Raw genomic sequence first — 26,182 nt, forward strand, 5'->3', positions numbered from 1 at the left:
GTCGTGATATTTTCTTTTAATTACCACACAAATGAAGTAGTTCACTGAAATAAGTCTAATGAATTTTCTAGAGTAGATATAAAATCATCTAACATATTCATTGGGTAGAGATTGGAAACTCTCCATGTCAGTTTATATGAGGTGTAAGTTTTCAGAAGTATATCCAGAATCCACTTCCTGCTCTTTCCAGTACCCCTGTCATTACCACCACTCAAATGGCAGCACAAATAAGCACGGGGAGTGTTAGGTGAGCTTAGACATGATGCATCTGGTCCTGTTGTAAAGAGTTAGAGTCTGCTGTTCACCAGATTTAAGTCAATGATGATGAAACTCTAACATCAGAAAAGGAGATTGGTTCAATGATTTAAACAGGAAGTTGAGTGAGTCTTGAATGCCTAACGCTAGTGATGTACCAAAATGAGGAAAATGAAGTAGATAATATCTTTATGATGTCAACATCTATGAAATGTGGAAACAATATTAAGAATGGGTATTAAAGATATATTGTAGTAATCCAAGTTTCATAGCTTATGGGAATTAGGCGCTTCTATTTCTTGTCTTCAGAGAAAGATATAAAAACTAACCATTTGATACAATTAGTATTATAAGTTTTGTAAATAAGTGTTTTCATTTTTTCATAGAAAATGGATTGTGAAAAGGCCAAAGAATCATTTTTATTTATAATTATTATATAATATGCTTAAGATTCAGGGATAGTATATCTTTTTCTAATCAGGGATATCAGGACACTCCTTTCAAAGGACTACCTCCTGCACAAGATGTTTGTCTGAGAAGGCAGTTTTCCATGGATGCTTTCTGCATTATGTTCCTCATGCGCCTAGTCTGTTGCATATCATCCCTATCCATCCTATGATAACAGGAAAAACTATTGGAAGGTATTCTGTTCAATAGAACATATGTAAAATATTCCTTGGTTGTCATCCAGGAACACTGTGCTATCTTTGAGCATTTATGCAGGATGTCATGCTAGTAGGTTAAAATTTTATGAAAACAGAATCCCCCACAATAACTGTTTCACCACTGAAGTAAATCCTATAAGAAACTCTATGCTACTTGAATGAATCCTATAAGAATTCTATAATGCACTTGTAAAGTGCCTCTTTAATAAAAAGGAATATATATATATATATATATATCTTAGAGAGACACTATAGTATTCCTTAGGTTTAGAATAATTAATAAGAGATAACTAGGCCGCTTGTATCATCTAAAAGGGTATTCCTTTATCTGTAATGTAGTAAGATTCCCATTTGTTTTGAACTCCATTTTGAATAACATGATTTAATACAATACTCATGTTTTCTTCCTTCTTTGCATGTTTTCTTACACATTATATTCCTAGTTAATGTGTAATCTACTAATTTATCAGGGAAATGAAGAACTAAAATCATCAAAAATGTTTCATTTATTTATTAAGAGTTATTTGTGTTCCCTTAGCTTTCATTACTCACTGTGACATATGCTGGGAACATACTGAAGGAAAACACCATCATGGAGCTAATGATCTGCTGGGGAAGCAGGAGGTCTGTCAGAGAAAATGTGTTCCAAACACTCACTGCTTTGGTTTGTGGCCATGTTTTAATGATAGACAGGAAAGACACTGAAGCATCTTTTAATATTTTATGTATTTTCTTGAACATAGCTGTCTTAAGAGTAATATTGGATATCAGCCTAATGTAATTACAGGAGCAGATTCTAATTTTGTTCTTTGTTAATATGCTTTTGTTTGTTTTCTTAATGATAATGGGACACATTTCCTCATGTGTCTAGTGACATATTTGTGAGCACGTAGCCTAGAAACTACACCACTCTCTCTTGCAATTTACTTTAACAATGTACTTGAGGATGGAAACTTGGAAAACAGTACATTTTTTTTTCTCTCATAATTTCAAATGTCACAAACCTAAAGATTCTTTGGAAGGTAGAGGGAACATTCTTTGCTTCCAAGATGGAGTTTTTGCATTGTATAAGATGGAAAGACACTGTCTCCCACATGATAGAGGAACAAAAGAGAGAACCCATTGAAAAGAGCTTTTTCCAATGTGGCATAAATCCACTCAAGCTGAACAGATCTATAAACTGCTGAGTAGGACACAACTCCCAACAATAATGTGTTGTTGATTAAATTTCCAACCACACTGTGGAAGGGATTGAAATTTTCAAACTTCAACTCTATCAAATGTTTTCATGTTAATACACCATTCCTCCAAAAACCCATCCAAACATATTCAAATAAATCAAAAAAAAAAAAAAAAAAGTTGAGCTGAGTATATCCTGCTCATCTCTGATTTTCTCTGTTCCTACAAAGAGTAAATCTGGAGTATTTTCCAAAGAACTGATTGTGCTTGACAGTGCTCCTAGATTCATTGCATGCTCAACACCAAGACAGGCCTAATGAGGTCTTTATGGCCTTTCTCTGTTTTAGTATAGAGCTTTAGCTCTGATAGGCATGTAAAAGTAATTTTCAACTGGATCTCCCATGTTTGAAAAAGTCTTCAGGGAAAATCAATCACACCCATTTGAGGTCTTGTCATTTCCAGGATGAGTACCACCCCTGAAAACTTTAAAGAGCTCTGATTGTTGTTCTGTGCTCCAGTGTATAATCTTGAATCCATAGTGGCTCCTGCCAGAGGAAACCGGAGGTAGAAGAGATCACTCCTTGCTGTTTGTCAAGTATCTTTCCACATTCTTCCTCTCTGGAACATTAATTGGCCTAATTATCTTGCTGCTCTGGTTCTCTGTCTCACTAAACAGACATTTGCTTCCCATATTCAGAGTTTCTTTTGTAATAAGTGGAGTAAAGTTTGGCCCAAGCCCACATTTCCTTTTCTCCCTACTTTATTCTAAAAGGCCATTTTAATTTGGGAATAATTTCATCAAAATCAACAGATTTGATACTACTTCAGCTTGGAAAATAAGGCATTGTTTAGTGATCATCTGTCTTCAAAAGGATGGATATGTTCCTAGTATGCTAATACCTTTGAAATGTAGAAGATAATTGTACTCATGGAGATCTCATCAATTTCCCCTTCCCAGGGCAATTTATGTGTCCCACTTTGGGTCTTCCTTGTTAGCTAGCTGTGGTGATATTTTATTTGTGCTCTAACAAATAAAACTTATCTGGGGATCAGACGACAGAGCCAGTCACTAGATTAGACATAGAGTTCAGACATTGGTGGCACACATGCCTTTAATCCTATCACTTGAGAGATAGAGATCACTCTGGATATCTGTGAGTTAAAGGCCACACTGGGAACAGAGTTAGCGGTAGTGGCACACACCTTTAATCCCAGCATTTGAGATCTCATGCTTGGGAAGGACACATGCCTTTAATCCCAGGAAATGATGGCAAGAAGCAGAAAGGTATATAAAGCATGGGGAACAGGAACTAGAGGCTTTTCAGAAGTTCAGCTGAGATCTTTTGGGTGAGGATTCAGAGCCTTTCAGTCTGAGAAAACAGGAACTTGCTCCCTTGAGACTCTCAGTAGGCTAAGGATTTCAGTCAGAGGATTCACAGAGTTGGTAAGGTATGAGGTGGTGACTTTGGCTTGTCCTATTCCTCTGATCTTACAGGTTTCACCACAATATAAGGCTCCATGTTTTTTTATAAGACTTTTAGCAATTCATGTTATAGCTAGCTTCTCTCGAGCTGTTGGTTATAGTCTGGATATCCTTTGTTTTACATCTAGTATCCACTTATGAGTGAGTACATACCATGTTTGTTCTTCTGAGTCTGGTTTACCTCACTCAGGATGATATTTTCTAGTTCCATCCTTTTGTCTGCAAATTTCATAACGTCATTGGTTTTGCTTCTGAGTAGTACTCCACTGTGTAAATTTACCACATTCTCTTAGTCCATTCTTCAGATGAGGGGCATCTAGGTTGTTTCCATGTTCTGGCTATTATGAATAATGCTAGTATGAATATAGTTGAGCATGTGTCCTTGTGGTATGATTGAGCATTCCTTGGGTATATGCCCAAGAGTGATATAGCTAGATCTTGAGGAAGACTAATTCCCAATTTTCAGAGAAACCACCATACTGATTTCCAAAGTGGTTTTACCAGTTTACACTCCCACCAACAGTGTAGGAGTGTTCCCCTTGCTCCACATCCTTTCCAAAGTAAGTTGTTATCCATGTTTTTTATCATATGCATTCTGACAGATGTAAGATGTTATCCCAGAGTCATTTTGATTTGCATTTCCCTGATGACTAATAATGTTGAGCAATTCCTAAAATGTCTTTTGGCCATCTCTGGTTAATTAGCTAGCTTTTTGGAGCCCACTTCCTGTGGTGGGACAACTTAGACAGCAGGGAAGCAGGGGGTGGGGTCTGGACCTCTACTGAATGGACCAGACTCTGCTGATTGCCCCTGGTGGGAAGCTTGCCTTCTTGTAGGAGGGAATAGGGTGTGGATTGTGGGGGGGGAGGAGGCTGCATGGGGTGGGAGGAGGGAAGAGGGGGATCTGTGATTGGTATGTAAAATGAATAAAAAGTTTCTTAATAAAAAATAAGAAGATAGTTGTAATCAACTCAGAACCTTACCGCAGGTTTGAAGGAACACACAGATCTCTAAAATATCTGAGAATTAGAATGGGTGGTAATACTTTACAAAAATGCAGTTCTCAAATAGGAAGTAACAACTAATTCATTCCTGCTCCAAATGTAAATGAATATAGATGGAGAACACAGTGTTAGGTTATCCCAATTATCATGTTCCAATATGGTAAAAGCTTCATAAAAATCTTAGAGTAACAGAAGAAAAAAATTGGTTATGTATCAGTATCTTCAAATACATTGGTGTACACATCACTTAGGATGTTACAGAACTGTCAGAAACTCTGGGCAACAGGCCTCAGATGCTTTCATACATGTTTACATTGTGTCTCAGTGAAAGCTACCTACACTCCCAAATGTTTATCTCATAGTCAAGATGATGAGAACTCACAAACAGCAGTGTACAATAAATGGATATTTCTATTTATTTATTTATTTATTTATTTATTTATTTGTTTGTTTGTTTGTTTTTTTGAGACAGGGTTTTTCTGCGTCGCTTTGCACCTTCCCTGGATCTCTCTCTGAAGACCAGGCTGGCCTTGAACTCACAAAGATCCACCCGCCTCTGCCTCTGGAGTGCTAGGATTAAAGGCATGCACCACCACTGCCCAGCTAATGGATATTTAGGGGGCTAAAGATAACTTGATATATTTGGCTCCGGACCTGAATCATTCCAGCCTCTTTACAATTGCTAAAGCAAGAAAGCCAAACAGAACCAGAACCAGAAACAAACTTAGGGTGACTGGGGACCCTGAAAGTTCTATGTTACAATGAAGCAGCTTTGGAAAATATTTAGTGTGGCGTGTGATTCTTTCTAGTAGTTTATTTGTAGCAGTTTTTCATTCTGTGTGACAGTCATTGTTATTACCCAATGTTTCTATTGTCACATTTAAACCTGTTATAATCCCCACTCATCAGAGTACAGTGTGCCCAATTGGCTCACTGTAACCTAAGGTATCCATGTGTATACCATACTAAAAGACCAGCCCTCATGAGATGAGTAGACACCCGGAAGTCCTGAGCAATGACTGCAATAGTAGTATATAATCTCACATCAATCTCAGTTCAGTTCCCCTTACTTTACCTGAAAACCTGCATGGCTAAATAAAAATATCATATGGATGCATCCAAAACAGAAGCATTGATGTTTGCAGGAGGATATTTTAGTGTTGGCTTAATTCTTGGGACTCTGTTCTAAGTGGGAAGTCATAGAACATAACAGGTTTGCCCTTAGGTTGAAAAATGTTCCTCCATAGGCTCATGAATTTGAACACATGGACCTCAGTTGGTGGTGCTCTTTGGCATGTTATGGAACCTTCAGGAAGCAGCATCTCACTAGAGATGAATTTGAGAATTTAAAAACTTTCCTCAATTCAAGCCCTCTCAATCTCCTCTTGTGTAGATAAAAATGTCATCATCCAGCTCCTAGCTACAGCTTCTATGCCTTACCTTCACATCCATGATAAACTCTATCCCTCTAGACATGCAAGCTAAAACAAACCATTTATTCCTTAACTTTCTGTCTTTTGTCACAGTGGCAGAAAAGTAACCAGTGTAGTAAGGGTTAAATAAATTGAACCCCTGAAGTTCATAGCATACACTAGAGAGTATTTTCTATAAAATACTAAGAAAAAAAATCTTTCAAATTTCTAAAAAAAAAGAAGAAGAAGAAAATATTAGACAAGGAAAACAACAGGGGACATGCAAATGTGGACAAGGAAAAGCCAGAAGTCCTCAATGATACATAAAGAACCAGAGATGACTAAAAAATGTTCAGGGCAGCAGAAATTATCTTCTTCAGGAGAAGAGCACACCAGTTGTTTTCTTCACACCAGCTGATCAGCCCTAAAATGCACATACATGTAACCTTATACAGATTGAGCAAGTTGTGCTTTATAGGTTTAGAAATTATAAATCTATCTATCTATCTATCTATCTATCTATCTATCTATCTATCTATCTATCTATCTATCTATCTATCTACCTACCTATCTATCTATCTATCTATCTATCTATCTATCTATCTATCTATCTATCTATCTATCTACCTACCTATCTATCTATCTATCTATGTAGGCACATAGATAGATATGTATGTATATATATATATATATACACATTTTATACACATATATGTGTATATAAATATTTTTATAAACATATATAAAGAGGCCTGAATTTGGAAAAAAATAAGCAGGGGAATAAGGAAAGAAAGGGTTTAGATGGAGGAAATGGAAGAGAGAAATGATATAATCATATAATTAAAAATATAAAAGAAATAACTTTTTAATAATGATATGAACATTCTCTCAGGAATTTCTCCAACTTTACAGACAAAAAATAGTTTACAAATTTACAGATAATTAATTCAAATTTTAAAAAAATGAATGAAGTTAAAATAATCTTTGTTTTCCCACACACATATTTTTTATTATTATATTTGTGTTTTAATTTTACACATCAGCCATGGGTTCCCCTGTCCTCCCCCCTCCCGCACCCTCCCCCACCTTCTCCCCAGCCCCTCCCCTCCATTCCCATCTCCTCTAGGGCCAAGACTCCCCTGGGGATTCATTTAAACCAGGTGGATTCAGTACAGGCAGGTCCAGTCCCTTCCTTCCAGGCTGAGCAAAGTGTCCCTGCATAAGCCCAAGGTTCCAAACAGCCAGCTCATGCACTAAGGACAGGTCCTGGTCCCACAGCCTGGGTGCCTCCCAAACAGTTCAAGCTATTCAATTGTCTCACTTAACCAGAGGGCCTGATCCAGCTGGGGGCTCCAGAGCCTTTGTTTCATAATTCATGTGCTTCCATTCGTTTGGCTATTTGTCCCTGTGCTTTTTCCAATCTTGGGAGCAATAATTCACGTTCTTACAGTACCTCCTCTTTCTCGACAATTGGACACCTGGAGCTCCACCTGGGGCCTGGCTGAGGATCTCTGCATCCACTTCCATCAGTTATTGGATGAGAGTTCCAGCTGGACTGTTAGGGTGTTTGGCCATCTGATCACCAGACTAGGTCAGATCAGGCTTTCTCTCAACCATTGCCAGCAGTCTACAGAGGATGTATCATTGTGGATTTCTGGGGGCCTCTCCAGCACTCTGCCTATTCCTGTTCTCATGTGGTCATCGTTTATCATGGTCTGTTATTCCTTGTTCTCCCTTTCTGTTCTTGATCCAGCTGGGATCTCCTGCTCCCCTAAGCTTTCTTTCCCTCAAACCTTGCCCTTCATTACTCCTACTGTCGTCCAGGGGGCTGGAGATATGGCTCAGCAGTTAAAGGCTAGGCTCACAACCAAAAATATAAAACAATCTTTTGCAAATTAGAAGCAAATAGTTACTAGTAGTTTCAGGGGTAGGACTTCAACAAAAAAAAAAAGTCACTCTGCTAGTCTCTTACAAAAGCTGAGAGGCCATAGTCACCCACTGAATGCTCAGAAAATTTAACAGCTATGTAAGACTTTTCATGAAACTCCATTATGAAAATATATGGTCATCAAAACCTACTTAAAATAAGATAAAGGTCTCACATATTTAAAGACAAAGTATGTAATACTCAATATCTAATTATTCTGCTTCCAGAAACCATGGATTGGGCATAGAATATACCTAAAATTCAAGAATTACAGAGTAGAATACAGAAGACATGTTAAATATGAAATATGCTTTGGAAAATTATAGTTTGTTTATTTATTAGACAAAAAGAAAAACACACCCACTTTAAAAAAAATAATAATGCAGGATGCACACTCATATCCTCTTCCATCCAACTCACAATTTATACTGTTCTTCATCAGGCATCTCTCCAGGTCCCACTGCACCACACATTAGCACCTCTCTTTCCTTCCCATCTTGGAAAATGCTTTTTTCTCTAGGAGAAATTCTGTTGTCAGCTCTCAGGTTAACACTGTTTCATTCCTGCTACTTAATCTTTAAAGTGGTATGTAGTCTGCAGTGTGTCAGATGGTGGTGTAAGCTGTCCGGATTCGAAGAAATTAAATCACCTGCCATTTCTGCTTCCATGGCCCTTGTGTGGTTCAAAAGCAAGAATTGCATGAGGTGTGATTTGCAGTGCAAGCCAGTTAGGTGACTGAACAGAGAGCATTCATGCTGCACTTAAAATGTATTAGGAAGGTGATTTGACCAGATGGAGTGACACAGAGAACACATTTGAACAAAGAGGTTTATACAGGTGACAGACAAATCATACTATGCATTGTTTACAAAGATCTAGCAAGCATTATGTTATAGAGACTTGGTCACATTTTAGTTATTATTAAAATATAATTCATGAATAAACTGGAATTGTCTATTCTCAAAGACAACTAAATGACTCTACCATTTAGCTCCTGGGCAAAGAAAGTCAAATTTTAATCATTAGAAAACTTATGCTATGCTAAACAAAAATGATCAATATTTGTCTGAAAAGTTGATTTCCCTAGATCACTAATTAACTATTAATCACATATATTAAGATAATAAAACTAGATAATTATTTTATAAGATATAGTGTGAAAAAGACTGTGAATATTTGATTTAATTTAATGAACTTTATTGGATTTAAATAATATGCTGTTAGTAATGCAATCTTATTTTAAATTTAAACCAAAGTTAAGAAGCTGGAGAGATGGTTAAAGTTCTATCAGAGACACTAGATTTGGTTCTCAGCAAGCCACATGCCACTTCATAATCATCCACAGTTTCAATGACATGGAATTGTATGCCCTCTTCTGACATCCATTACTTATGAACATGATACACACACACACACACACACACACACACACACACACACACACACACAACACACACACATGCAACAAAACACTCATACATAAAATGAAATAAATAATCTAAAAAAATAAAACATGGTAAAGAAAGTAATTGTAAAATTGTAGCAAGAAATGGTTAAAACATTTGTTGGTTGATATGCAGTGTAGTTAGAGTTTTTTTCAGTAACCATCCTCTGTAACTTTAAATTTTTAAGTCTAGTACCAAAATTCTTTGTTAAATAAATTTAGCCTCTTAGTTTACAGCTCAATTATTGAGCTGTAGGCATAATATCAGCCAACAAGCCATTAATGGAATGCATTAGGGATCTGTTTGTTCATGCCTTGGCTAATATGGAAGAACAGCCCGTTCCTCTAAAATAAAGTCATTCCTAGTCAGCATGGTGGATCTGATTTATTTCAGAAACCTCCTGTTTGGTCTATTGGGACTAGGATTTATTTAATGTAAAGAGCTTTGCCAGACGAAGTCCTAGGCTTAACTCTAACTGTATAGTATTTGTAAGTCCTACATACATTAGCAATGAAAGAGATCACCAATACCTCTGTACTGTGTTGTCTAAATCATTCACAGGGTACCAAAGCACACTGGGTCTTTAACGTTTAATTAGTATTCTATTTCATGGATATATGCATGAATAGATACTTTTTTGCCACATTTTGTATATTTGTATTGTTGTATTTTACTGTATTTTCAATTTCAATAATGTAAGTCATGAAGAAAATGTTTTTGTTTAGAACATGTCAAGTTTCTCAGTCCTCTTACCACTCCTGATCATAAATGCTGTATCAAATATGATGTGCAATGGTATTATTCTTATGAGAAATGATGGTAGTTTAATAACATAAATACCTAATCCATCCATAGTTCTCTACATTCTTTATTTGATGTGTATTTTCAAGTTATATATTTAATCATATTTTTAAAAATTAATGTTTTTCCCAGGAAAGCATTTACTGATTTATTTTTCAATACCAAACAGTGAGCTTATATATATATATATAATTTACACGGACTAAGCAGGGTAAATTCTTGTATTTAGGAATGTGTATATATATATATATATATATATATATATATATATATATTGCTAAGTGATATGAATATCACAAATTATATATAGCTATGATTATATATATACATATACATATATATATATATGTATATATTATAAGTTAAAAAAAAAGAGACCATGGATTTGATTTGAAAGGGAGCAAGACAAGAGGGCTAATACATAGTTCCTAAGAGGGTTTGCTTGGATGAATGTACTGAGGGATAAATGATGTTATTATATTTTAATCTCAAAAATAATAAGAAAACAAATGAGTTTATAAATATCATTTATAAAATATTTTTTAAAATTTTTATCAATTATTTTTTCATTTACTGTATTATTTAAATTACTTCTTTGAAATATTAATTTTCCATCAGGAAATATGCAATGAATTGCTTATGATATAATTTTTTAAAGATCATTTAAGTGAAAAGGAGAATAATGGTTTGTATGGAGACATTTGAAATTGTACTTTATGAGAACTCTAAGCAGATGTTGTATATGCAATGATTTCTGCCCTGACTCTTTCAATGTATCTTCCAATGCTCTTTCTTTCAAATTTCACAGTGCATTGGTATGGCAATGCAGTCCTTTTGTTTGAGATACATTAGAAACCTTGGGAGCTTTTTAGAGCTTATTTTATATTTCTTTAGCATTGTCAGCTGCATAGCAGTCAATATCCCCATAGTTTTATTTTTGGCCTTCAAATAAGAACTCGCAGCTGGTGCTGTAATGTGCTTAATTTCTCCACCGAGCATAAACATTTAAAATTCTGTTTTTATCCACAGGGTTTCAAGAAAACATTTAGTGATTTCTCCCATTCCTAAACAAAATAGTGCACACATAATCGCCCCTAAGTTAGAAACCAAGCACCAGACATCCTCTAATGGATGTGGCAGCCACTGTGCCCTGCTGAGTCACTTAACTGCTGTCAACAAGTAGCTGGGACATGTTTTGATTCTACTGTGGCTCTCCCTCCCCTACCAGTCAAGTCTCAGGGTCACTGCCTACTAACATTTATCTGGCTTCACCTGACAGAACCACTGTCCTCTCTCTCGCTGTACACTTTCCGAGCATGAATGCTGCAAAATTTAATACTGTGTGCAACATCTGACCCTAACGTAGGGATGTGTGAATTTGTATGTTAGCAAGGAGCTTTAGTAGATGTCTTAGTATAGATGGAAAAATACGCTTTTGTTCTCTCTGAATGTTTCAAGCACTGCTGATTTTTTCGTGTTGTTTTGATTCAGCCCTTTTGATCCATTTCCCACTGCTTGGTTTACTAACCCACGCTGTCTCTCACCTTTTTCCCTCCCACTCCCAAGAACAAAAGGAAAACTGACTCATGCATTCTATAAAGACGAAACTTTTACAAAAATCATGGAAAACAAAGTATAAAAAAATCTATTTTTACCATTCCAGACATTTTGCTTTCTTTTCCCCTGAAGACACAGTCAGTCCTAGTTTTACCTCATTATACTTATTGCAAAGAACCTGACACTGTAGGAATACCCTGACCCCATATCTACATAAATGGTAGTGAGCTTTCCAACAAATTTGAAGAGTAGAAATACGTATTCACCAGAAATGACTGAAGACTTTCCTCAGGGATTGAACATCTAGTCACTAAACATGATTTTTTTTCTTTCGCAATGACTCATCATTTTAGTAAGAAAAAAAAAAGTGTATGGTTAATAATAACTAGAGGAGTTCCTTAGAGTTCAAATTCAAACATTTAACACAGTTACATTTTACCATTCATTTCTACCATTTTATTATTATGCCTAATTGTGGCTTTTTGCTTTTTTTTTTTTTTTTTTTTTTTTTTTTTTTAGTATTTAGTGTTTGGGTTTTAAATTTGAACATGTAACAGCCCCATACCTAGCCACTACTTTATCTTTCTCCTCTTTTACTTTTGAGACATGTCTATCATTATAATTCTTGGGTTGTGACGATTACCAAAATGTTGATAAAATCTTCTGCCTTCTTTGCAACAAAGAGGTTTTCTTTATGAGAGTGATAGAGCAGCCAGACAAAAGGAGAAGAAGAAAAAAACCCTCAAAAGTGCTACTTCACTATATTTTATAACAATAATATAACAATAATTTTAATGGATTTCTAGTCTCCTCTGAAAGCTTTATTTATAAACCATGTCAATAGCATATAGTAAATACAATATAATTTTCCACTACTTTTTATGAATCTAAAATTAGAATTATTAGATTGTTGTGTTTCTTTGTAATTTAAAGGTTTATGAAGAAGATGGGTGGCAGATGGTCAAAGGGATGGCATTACAGGGTGCAAATGAGAACATACTGGTATGTTGCATGGTAGGTTGGGGTTTTGGCAGACATGCAAGTGAGGCCGAAGGATGTTTGCAAACCAAAATGAACAGACAGAATCGAGAGGTGAAGCACTGGGATTGTAGTCATTCTTGGAGGTTTCTGAAGGGGGAAGCAGGAGATAAAGGAGGAGTAAGTCTTCACTAGACAGTCTAGCAGATTATGCTATGGGAAGAGTGAACCTTAGGTTAGTTCATTCAGGTATTTATTTTGTAATCCATGACAATGTAGTAAGAAACCAGCAGAAGACAAACTCCTGCTGAGTAGAGTTCATATCAAAACATATTATGTAAGTGAAGCTTTACAGAAAACCCAGACAAAACTGTCTCATGTGTGGGCTCCATGAATTAAATTATGAATGACTCTTACTGCTGCCTGAGAACCTGGGAACACTGAAATGTAAAGCCTGCCTATTCTTCTGGATAAAGCAGCTCTTCTCAGCTGTCTTCAGATAAATAACAAAGAAACCTAAACATTTGCTCTAATTACTGGCACACAGCTGAGAATCTCAAAGGTTTCTGCTGTTGTGTGGGGTTTAGGAAGATTGTTTCTCTGGTCTACTTTACTGTCCTTTGTAAAGAAAGTATCTCTCAGACTTACTGAAAATCAAAGAATCCATTGAAATGGCTAGGAATCTGTATATATTGCTTGCTACTTTCAGGAACATATGGTTTTCATATTTTCTAAGGTATGTTGGACTTTAAAATGGATTTTGATTAGCCACTTAAAATATTTTAAAACATGTCTGATTTTAACTTTAACTCTATTTAATTTACTAAAAGTAGTCAAATATTAGAATCCATTATGTGGGATTTTTTTTTTGTGAGACAGGGCTTCTCTGTGTAGCTTTAGATCCTATCCTAGAACTCCCACTGTAGACCAGGCTGGCCTCAAATTTATAGAGATCTGCTTGCCTCTGCCTCCCGAGTGATTTGGCTAAAGGCATGTACCACCAACTGGCTATGTGTGATTTTTTTTTTTTAAATGTATAGAAACATGATGTTCATAAAATGAACTAAATAAATTATATCAAACTCTATGGCCAATAGTAAATTGCATTTTACTCCTATTCTGTAGCCTTCTATCATTACTGAAACAGATGGAAAGACAGTCTTCATTCAACGATGTATTTTACTATAAATATATTCATGAAAAATCCCACAATATTATCCATTAAAAAGCTCCATAAATAAACTATTATATTTGATATTATTGCAGATCAAGGCCTTTGAATTTCCCTGTTTCTAACTCAGCACGATATTCTTTTAGTTTTCACATCACATATCACATCTGTGCTTATTCCTCCAATAGGCTTGCATAATCAATTCTGAATAAGAAATAGGTTTGTATAATGAATAAGGACTATACTATTAAGAAGAAGTAAAGCAGATGTGTTGGTATATCTGCACTGAACTGATAGTGCATGCACTATAAACACAATTACCTTAATTATGTTCTGAAAGAAATTTACCAGTCTCTGGAATTACTTAGAGACCTTCTGCTCATCTAAATCTGTGCCTGACATCATGTGACCTCCTTTTTATCTCAAAATTCTTTGTATATATATATATTTTTTTTCTAACTTTATCACCATATTAGGTAACTTACTCTACATTCACACTATGGGGTTAAAATGACACTTTAAAAGCAGTAGACATAATTTATGTGTAATATTTTAATGTTTTAAATGAGATAAATCAAGATATATATATATATATATATATATATATATATATTGAATGCTTTTAAGATTGTTTATTTGAAAGCCCTATATTATCTTCATCTATATCTCCTTATCTATCTATCTATCTATTCATTTATCATCTATGTCTGTGTGTTCATATATCTATCCATCTAGATATGTGTTTATTACGAAATAACACCTATCTTGTATTTGTGAGATTGTGTGTTTTGTTTCCATCTTTGATGTTCATTCCTGATGTTCAGAGTATCTTGTTTGAGTTTGGTGAGTGTCCCACCACATATGTTTTTGTGGGTCCAGTGAAGTACAGAATACCCTTTGTCAGGAACCTGTTATTCTGCCATGTTATGCCTTTCTAGGTGAGAGACTATTGCTTCTTAAATTCTCTTTACTTTTTCAAAGTCAGATTCTTAGCTAAAAAAAAATAATTATAACAGTTTTATGTCACCATTTCATAATACTTCTACTAAAAAATTCAAAGTACCATAGAAAAATATCTTGGAATTCTTTTATGACTAATCACCTTTAACTGTAGTTCTAGTGTTTATCCTCATCAAAAGTGCAAACTACCAGGTGGTTCAGTGTTGTGGCACACAGGGTCCACAACTAGGTAAGATCATTAGCATTTCTTTGCCTCAGCCTGCATAGCTCCTTGAATCACTATAAAAGATGGTGTGGAAGAAGTTCCCTGTTTCCTTTCATCTCGATTCCTTTGTATTATCTACAAAGATGTTGTCTCTTCATCAAGAGTCTTACTGTCTTGTTTTGTTGGAGTCTTGCTGTCTTGTTTTGTGGTGCATTCAAGATCAATGGAAATAAAGGGACCTGATTACTTTGCTGAAAAAAATAGAAATGTCTGCCTAATCACTTCCTACCCCAGTCTTTCTGTTTTGGAAGTTTCCTATGGCTCTCTACTGGCTTCATGCCCTTTTCACATTTTAAATGTCTCAGCGACTAGGTCTATGTCCAAAGTTTTTATTGTTTAACCTTTTCTGTTATGCTACTCTGAACCTATTCCTGATGCTGGGTCTCCTAACTTTTCAAATGTTTCTCAATTTGAGAACCAATATTTGCTATTCATTTGATAATTGCCCCTTCATGGTGTAGTGTCCATTTTATAAGCGGAAAATTTTCATATACCTGTTGTATCCATTAAAGGAAATGTGAATCTTTCATGGCAGATTTACTAAGTATATTTTGTTTTGCTTATGTCTGTCATAGATAACACAGCCAGCATTCTGACAAGGCGGAGGAGATTTAGTCGAACTATGCAGGATGTGTATTATCTGCCCATTATGATCTCTGATGGTGGAATCCCCTCTCTCAGCAGCAGCAGCACCCTCACCATCAGGGTTTGTGCATGCGAGAGAGATGGGCGTGTGCGGACCTGCCATGCAGAAGCCTTCCTGTCCTCCGCGGGCTTGAGCACAGGAGCCCTAATCGCTATTCTTCTCTGTGTTGTCATTCTTCTTGGTAAGTGCCTATGATTCTGACAAGCATGGCAACTCTAGAAAGGAAGTGAAGAGTAAGGAATGCATACATGGTTAAGAAACATGACATCGTGAATTTTCTTGTGATGAACTTTTATGATGCAAATGCTAGGAGTTCTTTGGTATGGTGTTTACCAGCATAATTTGAATTAAGCGAAAGAAAAAGTCACAATAAAATACTTTGTGTAAAAGTCAAATAACCTATGATATTTAGATATTTGAGAGAGTATGGGTGGTATCAAGGATGACTGTATTTTGCTGAGGATATCCTGAATCTTTGCAAGCTTTGCACACTAGAGAAACACTTTGTGCAAGTGACATAGCAAAAGAACATGCTCAGGAGGAAAGACCAGGAGTAACCTGGGTGCAGGTATATTGAGATTTGAAAGGAAAGAAAGATGTGAGCTGAGAAAAGTAAAGAAGAGAGAGAGAGAGAGAGAGAGAGAGAGAGAGAGAGAGAGAGAGAAGGAAGGCAGGTAGGGTGGAAAGAAAGAAAATCAGTAACACACAGTGTCTTGAAAGTCAACAGTGAAAATGGCAGAGAGAAAACAGAAAATACGTTATACCACAGGTCTACTGTCTACTGATAATGTCAGGAGCAACTTAGCAGTTAAATAACTTCATTAAAAATTATTGATCACATCCAGCCACATAGCACTCAGTGTTTTAGTGCATTACAGCAAGACCTTATTCATTGTAGCAAGCGAGTAATATTCACTATATTCATTGTAGCAAGCCACGCTGCATTAAGCTTTTCCATTTAGCCTTTTATAGTAATACGTAGAAGAGAAGGGATCAAGAAAACTCAGACCTTTGGAATTGTATTCCTATGTACATTGTACATTTACTAACTTCTTTAGGCATTGAACTGTGTCTTTTAAAAATTAAAAAGAAGAAAGTGAGAAACAGAAGAAGGCTGAGCAGTTCTGCCAATCTGTTCTCAATTAAATAATCTCGAGAGACTCTCAGTATCCAAGTTGGAAATGTTCAGTGAAAACTGCCACGACCAGAGGCTGCTGATAGCACTTGTGGAGCTAATCAAAACAATCACTATAATTGTGACACTTCATTTCCACCACATTTAATACCAAGATATTTTGGCATATAAAAGGATCAACAGATATTTTGAGGTAAACACATCTGTGATGATGTAAATTTGCAGGGAGTGTGTTGTGATTCAAGGCACAATAAAAGCAAATGCAGACCACACAAGGGGTATGTATGAATCTGGAAACCCCTGAGCAGTCCAAATATGGGGGTGATAAATAATTGATAGGAAAAATATTCTGAAAAACCAGTACAAAAAGTAGTTAACTAAACTTGTATTTCCCTGGGAGTAAAATTAAGAAAAAAGAAGGGCAATTCATTTAATTTTTTTGTTTATTAAAACATAGTATCAGAGGGGCTGGAAAATTGGTTTAGCAGTTCACAGCATCTGCTGTCATGAGAGAGGACCTGAGTTCATTTCCCAGCATCACATGTTGACTCACCAGCATCTTTATCTCTAGTTCTGGGGGATCCAACACCTTATAGTCTCTGAGGGCACCACAGACAAGTGTTGCACAGATATACATGCTTGCAAAATGTCTATACTCATAAAATGATACTAAATAGATGAATTGTTTTAAACAATGTAATATTAGGGTCCAAAGTCAGTAGCATGTGTATAGAGGATGTTTGGTGTTTACAAAGTATTGAGTTCAGTTCTCAGCACCATATGAACCAGGCATGGAAGAACATATCTGGAATCTCAGTAGTGCTGAGAAGAGGGTGGGAGTTTTGGGAATTCAAGGTCATCCTACGCTATATTAGCAAGTTTGAGGAGGTTTGAGCTCCATCAAAACATGTCTCAAAATTACCTAAGGAAAGATAGTAACAATGATCTCAAATTCTTTGTAATTTTGAAACTAAGACGGAAAAAATAATTCACTACAAGAGGAAAAAGAAATCTACTAACAAATGATGGAACACTGAAGAATGATAACATCTCAAAAATACAGCAATCATTGAGATTCCATGGTAGATGTACAGCTAAAATCTACTTTCAAATAACTCAGGAAGATTTATAATTTTAAACAAAGAAGTATGAAATTTGTAATATGTATTTATAATATATATGATATTTAAAATTATAATATTTCTTTATAACACCATGGCTTTTTGATATTGTATTTCCCAACTGACTAATTTAAAATGGTGTACCCATATTATGTACATGATTTCAAAGACTGGGTGAATTTTTTAAATATTTTAATTTGATTTCCAAATTTTCAGTAAGTTACTTGTCTCTAATTATTATCTTCACTCATGTTCTTAAAATGATGTGTTCTTTTTTCATGGTACTTGATTGAAATGTTTAGTAGCAGTTTCAGGGCTCTAAGTGTTCTCAAGAACAGTTAGAAGGATCATACTAACAGTAAACCAGAAACAATTTTGTAGGAACAATTAACAGTAATGTTCTTAGAAATGTTATTTATACCAAAAGGAGTCTCCAATCACTTAGCTTGTCTCTGCTTTTATGGAAATTTCTCTTGTTCACTTTCACCAAAATTCTTTGTAGGGTATTAACTTGATGTCATGTTACACACCAATAACTGTTTGACAAAAATGGATGAAAACAGCCAGGACCACAATCTAGACTGTGCCTTTCCACTGTGCTCTCAGAATTAACACAGTTGCCTGTAACTAGAGAGAGAATATATGCCTTAATGTCACAAAAATATAAATGACTCCCTTTCACTCTGAAAATTATGTAGGCTGTGTAATTATCTGGGATTTTACTATTATGTTATGCATGTACGTATTATCTACGGGAGTCACTGGTTATTAGCAAATAATCCTCTTACTTGAAAAAACATTAGATTCAGTGTTTAAATAACTACTATTATATTTTGAAGCAACATAATCTTGAGGAAATGGTAAGGTGGCCCAGCAGTTAAGGGCACTAGCTCGTTTTTTAGAGAACAGAGGTTTGCTTTCCAGCATGCATATAACATCTTATAAGAGGAGCTCCAGCACTGTCTTCTGCTATCCACAGGCCCCAGGCATGCATGTAACTCACTTACATACATGCAGGAATAGCATTTATACACATTAATTCAAAATAAATAAATCTAGACAAGCCTTACCATGAATACCTTTTAAACTTTTTTATAACAGACACATATACAACTTAAGAAACATAGTATTATCCTCCATACTTCATTATGTGAGTGTAATGCACACAAAATTTAAGCACGTACTTTTGTGAAGAATACAAATGATCTTTCTATTCTGTAATAGTGTTGATTATTTTTTTCCTTTTTTATGTGCATACTTTCTACAACAAAGTTTAACTAAAATCCTTTTTCTGTTTGCTAAAGTGTAAAGGCATAAAATACTGAGAAATGACCAAAACCAGGTGTCAAGACCTACTTCTATGACTTTATCCAGTGTTAGCAACATTACTAACTATTTTTGGTGAGAGACTCTAAGACACAGTCTAGTTATTCACATGCTTGAATATTCATGCATATGCATTAACATGTGTACACAATGTCTGCATCATTTAATGGGAAATCTTGCTACAGAAACCATATTTTTGAGGGTTGATATCTTTTACTCATTCTCTCAGTTCTTTTATTTAGTGTCTTCCTCAATAAGTCTTGGTTGTTTTATTATTTTCCTCTTTTTTAATCTCTGCTTCTTCATTTTATAATTGTGTAGAACCAAATCTCTGCTTGAGGAATACATAAGCTATGAGAAAAATAATGTAAAATGAACCGTTCCTATATAGCACAAATTGTGCATAAATAAAGTAAAAACCATTTACAGGTTTATAGAAAAATATTGACTTTGATTATTTTATAGAAATATTTCCTGCCTTCTTCATATCCATACAAAATAATTATTTGTAAACTATAAACACAGATTTTTTTCCAGTCAAAAATTTTCTTTGCAGCACATTAAACAATGAATAGTTATTGTTTATATTGAAATGAGTGTCAAGACACAAACTTAGCAAAGGAGAATAATACAGTATCACTCAGATTAGCAAATCTGCAATGGCTTATTGAGGTTATCAGTTTAGACATTCTCTGAAGTATCCCAATTTCTGTTGGCTCATTCAGTAGTGTGTATATCAAGGCTGTGTTGCAATGCTGTCCTAACTCTAGAAGGTATAGAAAATATCATGGAAAACACTGATACTTTAAGTCCAAGAATTGCCTTCTCTCTTCTAATTTCATCCTGTTTCCATTTTTTTTTCTTCAGCTATTGTGGTCCTTTTTATCACCCTGAGGCGCAGCAAAAAAGAGCCCTTGATCATTTCAGAAGAGGATGTGCGGGAGAATGTGGTCACTTATGATGATGAGGGAGGGGGGGAAGAAGACACTGAGGCTTTTGACATCACAGCTTTGAGGAATCCTTCTGCTGCAGAGGAGTTCAAGTACCGCAGAGACATTCGGCCTGAAGTGAAGCTCACTCCTAGACATCAGACATTGTCCACCCTGGAGAGTATAGATGTTCAGGAGTTTATTAAGCAAAGACTGGTAGAAGCAGACCTGGACCCCAGCGTACCCCCTTATGACTCTCTACAGACTTATGCCTATGAGGGTCAGAGGTCAGAAGCTGGGTCTATAAGCTCCTTGGACTCAGCAACCACACAATCAGACCAGGATTATCACTACCTTGGAGACTGGGGCCCAGAGTTTAAAAAGTTAGCAGAACTCTATGGAGAGATTGAATCTGAAAGAACAACATAGGCAGTCAATTTTTTTGGAGCTTTGTAGAATTTGCTTCCTGACCAAGTGGAGATATGACCTCAATATGACAAGGAAGTCGAGCGGAAACAGTACTTGGAACTGAGCAAGCTGTACACAGCTCCTGTAGAAACAAGTGCCCTTTTTATGATCAAAAGTGGGTTATTTAATTGGAAGAAAGTCAAATATAAAAAATACAGAGAAAAAGCTATCGTTCCTTGTGTATATTTTCAAATGCTCAATAAAGTCTATGGTACTGTTTAATTAAGAATATCTGAACTAAGCCAAACAATGAATATTTATTTCACTATGTTGTGATTTCTTTTTCCTAAAGCAAAATTTACAAAGGGGGCTTAACATCACTGTCAGATCCCTACAGAATCATAGGCTGCCCATGGAAACATACAGAGGTAGTCACAATCTCCTATATTACTTTTCTGGGTAGACCTTTGAGAGCCCTAATCTGTTATTGTGACAGAGCTCATCATTCTTGTCCTTTGCTTCACTTACATGAGTTATTCCCAACAAACCAGGCAACTCTGTCATGGACTTGAATACTTCATTACCCTCTGCCCTCCCCACCTCTTTTCTCCATTCAAAGCTGATGGAGCATGGGGATTTGCTGCCTGTATTCTAACATATGCAATGTCAGTGCACTGGTTATGCACTGTCCTCGGCATGGAGACCAAGGTCTCTGTCCTGTCCATCACCATTTATGTTAACAGGGGACACTCTGTTTTTAAATTGATGGAATGAATAGACTCCAGTCATCAGATTTGTCAGGGAAGTATTCATTTCAAAAATAATCACAAACCTCATCCTGTATAAAACATTGACATTTTTCATTGTTTCTCTCTTTCTTTGGATCTCCATTCATTTTAGTACATTTATATCTGAAGGTGGCTGTCAAATCTTTTGCCTGCTGGTTTACACTTACTTCAGCACAGTTCCTATATTTCCATCCTAGGTAGTCATCAATAATATGTAAGTTCCAACGTGAGTCTGATCCCTTTGTAGTTTATCTGGATGTTTGGCCATCTTCAAACTTCATGTGGGTCCACATTTTCTCCCTCCCCTGGTTAGTCCTTGTACACATGGTCTTTACAGGAAAATAGGTAGGAACAGGCCAAAGAAGTAGAGGAATCATGAATATGTCCCCCCTGAGTCTCAGAACTTCAGAGTCCCAAGCTGCAGCGTAGAAAGAGCAAAGACTTGTCTGCCTACCTCACAGGGCTGTTGTGAGGACAAAGTAGGCACTATAGAACCACTCACCAAGTGCAAGGTATTCTGCTGTCTGAAGACTTACACATATCTGATTTACCAATACCATTAGTTTCAAAATACATATTTGCATACACTTTACTAGATAGTGACTTAATGATGAGAAAAGTTTATGAAACTGTCAAGAGTCAAACTATTGTTAAAATAAATATGTAAAAACAAGTCTAATAGTTTTAATATTTTACAAATAATCCCATTTTCTTTACTATTTTTTGGGGCTTTTTAAATTTTTTAAAAGAATATTCTTTTCTTTTGTTTTGGGGGCTTTATGTAAAAAACATACAGAAAATCAAGGTACTCCTCTTTGAAATTACTTCATCTATGTATTCCTGGTAAATCAGAATTTTTAAACACATGAGATATAAAATATTTGAAGTAATAGATATTTTTCATTTAATCTTTAAATTTATTAGACTATAATGTCCCTAAAAGTTATAGGACATTTTCTGAAACAACCCTTGTACAAACTTTGGGACTGTGTCTCTGTTTGAATCACCTTGTGCTGTCATATTCCAGTTTTGAAGTTTGGGAACTGAGTTTAATTTGAATAACTCTCAGTTTGTGTTCTAAGCCTGAGGAATAAACAAAATTTAAGCTTTTTACAACATCTTAGCTTCCCAGATGCTACTTTATCAGTTTTTCAAATACCATAATGGGGTGCATTCCTGTGTAAGGATAAACCAAAAGACAACAGGGGTTGTAGGAACAACAGCCTCAGGATTCTCATGGTCTGATTGGGCTAACAAGGAAACTCCCTCTACTGAGGAGAGTGTACTCCTTGGGGAATACAATGAATCTACATGTCATCTCTCCTTACTCTGACAGGAGCATGAGGGTCCGGTTATAACATTCCATTCCGCTTTTGCTTTGAGATTTTTGCAAAATTACCAGTATTTTAAATATATCCATATAGTCACCAGGTTATTTCACAGATGAGGGTCTGAAGGATGAAAGTGTGTGTATCCTTTCAACTCTGTAACAAAGTCAATGTCTTCTAAATGGTTGTGAACACTAAAATATTTCCCAGATTTTGTAGAATAAAACATTACACTGCTACTTAATTCTAACTACCTATTAATTATAATGATATATTGCTTATAAGTCCCTGATATGAATCTAAATATGAACAAAAATATGGTCCTTTTGTAGTATGCAAGGACTTATTTGCCATAAAAAAATTGTTAACAAAGCCATTCTATATCCTGTACTTGATATAGACTCTGAAAGTAAAGACTTGTTTAATTATTATAAGTAGAAAGCAGGTTATAAATCTATTCTTTGAATCAAAATAGTAGTGATAATCCTTGCTCTGTAAATTGGCCACTCAACCCTCTAAAGGTTATAATTAAAATCTACAGTTTTATCAATGAGAAAGAAAGTTTTCATAGAATTCAGAGGGCTGCTTACTTTCTTTTACTGCAAGAAATAGCCATGGAGTCACATACCAATGATGCCTCCCAGCATGCTTCATAAACCAGAGTTAATACTTCTTTACATAAATATATTATAGATTTAAAAATCAATGTACCACTTATTTTTAGACAGACTCTATATGAAAAGGTGTTCAAACAACTAAAGTAAATACTGAATGACCATATTTTATCTTAGTTGTTTCATAGCATTAAATGATTTACAGCATTTATTAATAGTCTGCAAAGTTTGAGAAACTAAACTTTTTGTAGAAAACCATGAAGGAGGTATATCACAAATGAACTCTACTGTGAATCTGTTAAAAAATAATGAGATTCAAAGGGATTAAAGAGGAAATTGTGGCTAAGTTAAAGTTCCATATAGTAGAAATTGTGATTACCTACGATATGGCACGAAAAGGAAATGACTATGAAATCAATTGCCAACACTTAATCACATGGGTACACACACTTATGCTAATATATTGTTGACAAGTATATGGAGTGGAAGATATAATTCAGAACAAAGATATGAATGCTAATGTTTACATGTGTTCCCAAAATAAATCCATAGTGGAAGTTTCACAATGAATAGTTGATTCAAAATGGCATTATTTGGCTTAATCAAGGCTAATGTACAATTTTCATTGTTGTTCAGTTTGATGGATCACAGGTATCATAAAAAAAATTATGAGTGTTAAAAAGTGACTAAATTACCATGTAGGTATTAATCAGAATGTTAGAATTTATGCTGTAAGAGACACACTGTAGCAAGTAAATTCTATTGAGGGCTATGATGCTCAGTAGAAGGACATTTAACTAGAAGTTTATCTAGGAGGCAGTTTCAGAGTGAGTCAACCATTTTCAATCAAAAAGAAAGCACTAATGCCACTTACTCTATTTGTGTTTGCCTTTTTTTTTTTTTTTAAATAGACCTATACCCAATAAATAAGTTGATTTGCTGTCTGTTTTTTTGGTTCAGCTGAACATAGAGAGAAGAAACCAAGATCCAGATAGACTTATATCAGACCCAATAAAAATCACTTGTTTAGTGAATCAAGGGAAAGGGCTATGCATTATTTGTGACTGAGAACAGGCTTTGCCAGATACTTCAGACTCTGTTTGAACAGCTGTGGAACTTCAGTGCTCACATTCTTGAAAAGTTAAGAGACCCATGATCCAGGATCAACTGTGCTTAATTCCAAGCTATGATATTCTATTCTTACCCCTATTTCAGTTTCAAGAACAGAACAAACTTACTAAAATATGACTTGAGAACTTTATGGCTTAGATTCAAATAAAACCTCCCTCTCTAAAAGCAAATATTACCTTAAAGAATCTATATTGTTTTAACACTTATTTCACATTGTCTCAAAAAACTAAGTCTTGCCTTCAATATGATATTAGAAACTTTATAAACAAAAAGGATCAGCAGCACTTCAAAATAACTAGAACAATAGACAATAAGTTTATCAAACATTCTGAACACATAATTGTGAAATGAAAACATCAATCTATGTGTATTCAAACATCTCAAAACAGTTCCCACTGTGAAGTATGGAAAGGTAGACTAGGTGAAGCAATTATTTTTGATACAGGAAGAAATCAGAGAAGAGCAAGTTTTTTAAATGACTGATGAAGAAAATACAATAACAGATTCACATTATATAATTCACATTATCCTGAAGAGCGGCTACTACTTCTCTGAGTTCAAGGAAATGAGGAAAATTTGCTATTCAGCAGAGCAGAGAAATCATAATTTATATTTTCACCTTCATTTTGTAAAATTTATTAAATATTACATATATCACAGTCTGTTTGCGACCCTGTTTCATCAATTGAAGTAGACAGTAGGAGTTGATCAACTCTATGACCTTCACATGCACATGCACAAAAGAACACACAGACAAATAAAACAAAAGCACACAATGATACACACACACACACACACACACACACACACACACACTTGCACAAACACATATACAAACCTAAGCTCTGGAAATAAAAAAAAAAATAGACTCTAATAATTTTTTCCTAATAGGTTTATCAGGAAAATGTTTTTCTTTCTTATATTTTTATGTATGTGTGTGGTCTGCATGTTTGTATGTATGTTTGCTCATACAAAATCACATGAACGTTGATCAATAATGTTGGGAACAACCCTCAATTGTTCTTTCATCTTATTCATTTGTCTCTGCCTTAAGGACTGGAATTAATGCAGGCTGCACTATATATCCTGTCTTTTTTTTTTTTCCATTTTTCTTTACTAAGAAATTTTCTACTCACTCAACATACTATCCAAAGATCCCCCTCCTCCCTCCTCCCATCCCCCGGCCCTCTTTTCCAAGCCACCCCACATCCCCAAATCCCCCAAATCGAGGTTTCCCATGGGGAGTCAGTAGAATCCAGCGCACTGAGCCTAGGCAGGTCCAAGCAGCTCCTTCCCACTGCATCAAGGCTGTGCAAGGTGTCACACCACAGGCACTGGATTCCAGAAGCCTGCCTATAGACCTATAGAGACAGAGTGCAATCACCTGCCTGAGTGCCCCCCAAACAGTTCTAGCCAAACAACTGTCTTCCTTATCCAGAGGGCCTACTCCAGTCCCATAGGAGCTCCACAGCCACCAGTCCACAGTTCATGGTATCATTTTTTTAAATTTTTTGTTACTGCTGAGTAGTACTCCATTGTATATATGTGCCATATTTTCTTTATCCATTCTTCAGTTGAGGGGCATCCAGGTTGTTTCCAGGTTCTTGCTATTATGAATAATGACCATAGATGAGCATGTGTCCTTGTGGTAAGA

General features: G+C 35.5%; 1 protein-coding gene across 5 annotated transcripts in view; it reads left to right on the top strand.

The window, feature by feature from the left end:
• Cdh18 (cadherin 18) overlaps window positions 1–20,981 on the top strand; it is an 827,162-nt gene extending 806,181 nt beyond the window's left edge. For 3 of the 5 annotated variants that reach the window (XM_036207191.1, XM_036207193.1, XM_036207190.1), the window contains 2 exons: window positions 15,678–15,929; window positions 20,198–20,981. In XM_036207191.1, coding sequence (XP_036063084.1) covers window positions 15,678–15,929; window positions 20,198–20,688 — 743 coding nt within the window. In that variant the 3' untranslated portion in view covers window positions 20,689–20,981. The remainder of the gene's footprint in view (window positions 1–15,677; window positions 15,930–20,197) is intronic. The other 2 variants (XM_036207194.1, XM_036207195.1) reach the window with 2 other exon arrangements.
• Window positions 20,982–26,182: the final 5,201 nt, after the last annotated feature.

The sequence above is a fragment of the Onychomys torridus genome, chromosome 15 (genome assembly GCF_903995425.1).
Source record: "Onychomys torridus chromosome 15, mOncTor1.1, whole genome shotgun sequence".
NCBI lineage: Eukaryota > Metazoa > Chordata > Mammalia > Rodentia > Cricetidae > Onychomys > Onychomys torridus.